General features: G+C 39.0%; 1 protein-coding gene across 1 annotated transcript; it reads right to left on the reverse strand.

Annotated features, from left to right (window-relative positions):
* Nucleotides 1–445: 445 nt before the first annotated feature.
* LOC138908317 (endochitinase 2-like) lies at nt 446–1,393 on the reverse strand. Its single transcript, XM_070198975.1, has one exon. It carries the CDS (start codon nt 1,391–1,393, stop codon nt 446–448), a length of 948 nt encoding a protein of 315 aa, XP_070055076.1.
* Between the last annotated feature and the right edge of the window lie 3,227 nt (nt 1,394–4,620).

Consider the following 4,620-nt stretch of genomic DNA (forward strand, 5'->3'; position numbering starts at 1 on the left):
TTCCTCTTGTTTTCTGCATATAGGCTAGGTCGAGATGCAATACCTTACCAATATGAGAAAATAGTACAGATAGAACCTCTATGTAGTAGAAATGCCATGGTAGTTCAGGAATAACTATCCAAACAGGGACAATTGGATTATCCTCATTCGGATTGAAGTTGGGTGTCCAAGCTTGTAATTCCATTCTTTGACCTTGGATGTACATGAAGATTTTTGTCCAGACAGTTGTGTGATCGTACTCATTGTCTAGATCAATGTAGACTGTGCGAGCATTGAAATGGGCTATTTTAACTCCTCCTCTTAGTTCCTTTTGTTCTATGAAGCTTCTCCTGATCACTTCCATTCGAGGCATTGTGTTAAGGAATTTCCCTACAATTGTATATTGGCATCTGGATGCAAGTGTGATCATGTAGTCCTTCCTAGTGAAGATGACAGCCGGTTGGCCCTATTTGGTAGTTATTTTTGGGGGTGTGAACTCTATTGGGGCTATTTCTGCTGCATGTCTTGCTCTTAATTTTGTAACAAGTGAATGAATTATGGTAGGAGGTGATGGGGCAGGATAGCTAGTTGGTTTAGGTGGCTGGGCAGTGGCTTCTGTTTGGTTTAGTGTGGTTGCTAATTTTGTTGAGTAAAACTGGGTACTTTGGTGGACATTTGGAAATAGTTGTAAGGAGTATGTGTGCTTTGGTATATGAAAACTGGTTAAGATGTTTGGATGTGTGTTTGCAGCAGATGTACTGATTGTTTGACTATGGTTTTTGGTATGTTGTGTAGTTTGTTTTGGTGTTAACATCTGAGTGTTAGTGTGATGGTTCTTAGTCTTAGTTGTATTTTTGTTCTGGAAAGTAGGTGCTTTGTCAAAGTTGGTGGAGATCTTAGGAAAATTTGCTTGCATTGGTATTTGATTGAGTTGGGGGTTAGTTTGAACATTGACATTCCTAGGTAAATCAGTAGTTGTTGTATTAGACACATGTGCTGTAGAAATATTACCTGAAGATGCCAAATTTGTTGTTGTAGTGATTGGCTGCATTTGAGTAGTAGGAGTTGTTACGAGTTCCTTTTCCTTATTAATAGAGATTGTCTCGACAAGTGAAACACAGGGAATTCCATGGGCAGTCAGTGAAACACTCAAATTTTTCGCCAGTGGTCGAGCATCAATGATATCAACTGAAGTTTGAAACTGGACTTGCGGGCGACCTTCAGCAATATATGGATAATTTCTTTTGTCCAATTGAGTTTCAACTGGGGTTAGGCAAGTTGAAATACTAGGAACTCCATAGGCGTCATGTGGTGTTGTAGGTGATTGCCTTTTATCACCCTCATTTGTTGTATTTTCTTGTAACTTCTCTTGACGACTAATCTCAACATGACTTTGTGAAGCAAAATCATTCATATATTCATCAAAATTGACATCTAAACTGACCCTGGCATTTCATCGAACAGATAGCATGTGCGATTCTGTGTGCACTGTGTTCTGCCATGTTGGATCAAATTGTTCATCGTGGTTGTTGTTTGAGGGGTTGGGATCAGTATCCAGATCAATTGGAGTATAGTGGCATTAGTTTTGAATAGTTTGGATATTTGTAACCCTATGCGCAACCAACAGCTGATTATTGTTGTTGTTCACCTGTGTAGAGTCGTTGCTTCGTGTATTGATGTTGTCTTAAACTATGTGTATCGATTGTAATTGAGGTGTTGAGTAATCCCCATGTCTTTGAATCAGCTGATTTGGTTCAGAAATAGTGCAGTGAATTGTAGTTGTCTCCAATTGTTTTTTTGGAAAATTTACAGTTCCGCCATTGTTGACAGTTGCTGTAGATGGGGAAGAATCAATAAGGGCGCCTACATGGGGTTTGTGCTGTCACGCCCCAAAATCGAGGAGCGCGACTGGCGCTCAACCGAGTGAACCCGACCGAGCAAGCCTGTTAGATTTCATTCTACCCAAAATTATCCATGAATAGAGACAATACATATTATCATTAATTAGACGAAAATGTGTTCATGTCTACAATACCAATTCATTTCCAATTGTTTCATCATTTTTAAAGTCTCAAATGGACAAGTAATACATCCACAACATAAAATAGTTTGTCTTTCCCCAGCACCAATACACAACCCACACTATGTTTACGGAGCCTCTATAGATAAAGAAGAATACAATGATAATGTCGACAATAAGGCCCCGGCTATACCTCAAACAGAATACACAAGTACAAAAGATTCATGACCCCGGAATGAAGTGGGGCTCACCAAGTCAACTGGGAAGAAGGTGCACTGCTATCGCTGATCAATATCTCCTGCTGTGGAACCACCTGCATCCATTGAAAGATGCAGCGCCCCCGGTAAAAGGGACGTTAGTATTATCGAATAGTACTAGTATGTATAACTAAACACCTTCTCAATAGAATGACAATTAATACAAATAAGATTATTATAATATCAATCAAAGACTTAATCAACACCAAACTTCAGTTTAGGATCAAGACAATGTTCAAATTAATTTCCATATCTCACATTGGGAGATTTTTAGTTTCGATATACCATTTTCCACAATACTATTATTCACAAAACCAGTACCACCGTACTCTCAGCACGGAGTCCGATCACGACCCGATCGGCTAGGCCATCTCATTTGAGGCATCAACCACAATTTCTCTCAATATCAATACCACCATCTTTAACACGGAGTCCGATCACAACCCGATCGGCTAGGCTGTCCATTAGGGACATCAACCACAATTACCATTTCAATTACAATTTTCAGCACAATTACCACCATGTGTGCGGCATGGTGTCCGATCACGACCCGATCGGCTAGGCCGTCTTATTTGAGACATCAACCTTTTTATATCAATCATCGCATTTCATAATACTTTCACATCTTTTCATTTCATTGGCACTAGTGGCCATAATTATAAGATCATTCTTGGCACGTCGGCCTTATTCAGTATTTCATGCTCACATTATCAATTTCAAATATCATCCTCATCATTAACCACAAACACAATTCAAATCAAAGTGTGTAGTACACATGTGAACAATTTAGAGTCTAATGCACATAGAGATATTTCACAAAATTTAGCATAATAGCCTTCATTTGAACTTGACTTAAAGTCGAAACATTATTAATGCACAGCCCATATTTTAACACATCCTCAATTGGTAACATAACATGAATAGAGCATTTGTGATGCTTGTTGAACATATATCGTTCAACCCAATCTTACTCGGAATAGCCAATTTCATAATGAATCACTCGAGACTTACATAATTTACATGAATATCGTGGGATTCAATTCTAAGAGAAAAGTTTAGCCAACATACCTCACTTGAGCTTCCTTACACTCTAACTGTTCCAGAATTCTTAGCAACTTCAATCTCTAGGATGAAGACCTAGTGAGCTTCCCTTCTTAATCTTCCAAAACTTGAGCAAGAATTGAAGAACAATTATTGAAGAACACCTTCTCACTCTAGGGCACTCTCTCTCACTCTAAAATATCAGATTATAAAATGGCCCAAAGAGTGTATTTAACGAAATAGGGTCGGGTTTTAAAAACCCAAAAATGGAGCTCCGGAACAAGGTATGTGATCGCATAACCGATATGCGGACCGCATATCGGTCGCATATTTGGTTACAAAATAGCCAAAAAGAACTGCTTGTGTATGCGGTCACTATGTGGTCCGCATAACTGTTATGCGGTCGCATAATGTATCGCATAACAGTTATGCAGTCACATAATCGACCGCATAGTTGCTTCCAACTGACCCAATTAACTGCCTCACTCTGCGGCCATTATGCGGTCCGCAGAGTGGTTCAGCGGTCGTATAATGGACCGCAGAAATGTACACTTTTGCCAAAAAAAATCTTTTACTTTCTGGTGCATTGTTCAACCCAAAAAGTCCGAGCCGCGGCGAGCTTTATAATCCTCAAACACGTAAGCCTAGTCCGGCACCATGAAACATTATTTTCTTTGCAAACTTTACCAGGTCTTACACTTAAGTACTTTGAAATTTTTTGGGGTGTTACATTCTCCCCGGCTTAGGATCATTCATCCTCGAATGAGGGTAAAAATCCGTCATTAGCATCTTATGCAACTCAGTTTGTTTCATACCACATTTGAGCAGCCCAAAATTTGACTAACTCCTAAAATCTCCAAACATTTCGCCAGAGTTTCCTTTTAAACTAGGCCTATCCACCTGTCAGAGAGCCCCAGAAACACATCCTAACAACATATACGTATCCCAACGACATAACATAATACAAAACAACACCAATTGTGGTCTCATAAGCAATATATATCCAGAAAGGAACATCCTTAATGCCAATTGTTCACATGATATAAAATTCATAAAAAGTAGGTCTTATAATATTTTTCCTAGATCACAACTTTAAATACATGGTCATTCAAACAAATAAGGATACTTTTTCTTCATTTCTTCCTCGGCTTCCCAAGTAGCCTCTTCAACCTATTGGTTTCGCCACAACACTTTCACGGAGGCAATTTCTTTATTTCTCAATTTTCGGACTTGTTGATCAATAATAGAAACCGGAATCTCTTCGTAAGTCAATTTCTCATTTACCTCAATGGTCTCCACCGGAACAATGAGTGTCAAATTTTC

Source organism: Nicotiana tomentosiformis, chromosome 3 (genome assembly GCF_000390325.3).
Source record: "Nicotiana tomentosiformis chromosome 3, ASM39032v3, whole genome shotgun sequence".
Lineage (NCBI taxonomy): Eukaryota > Viridiplantae > Streptophyta > Magnoliopsida > Solanales > Solanaceae > Nicotiana > Nicotiana tomentosiformis.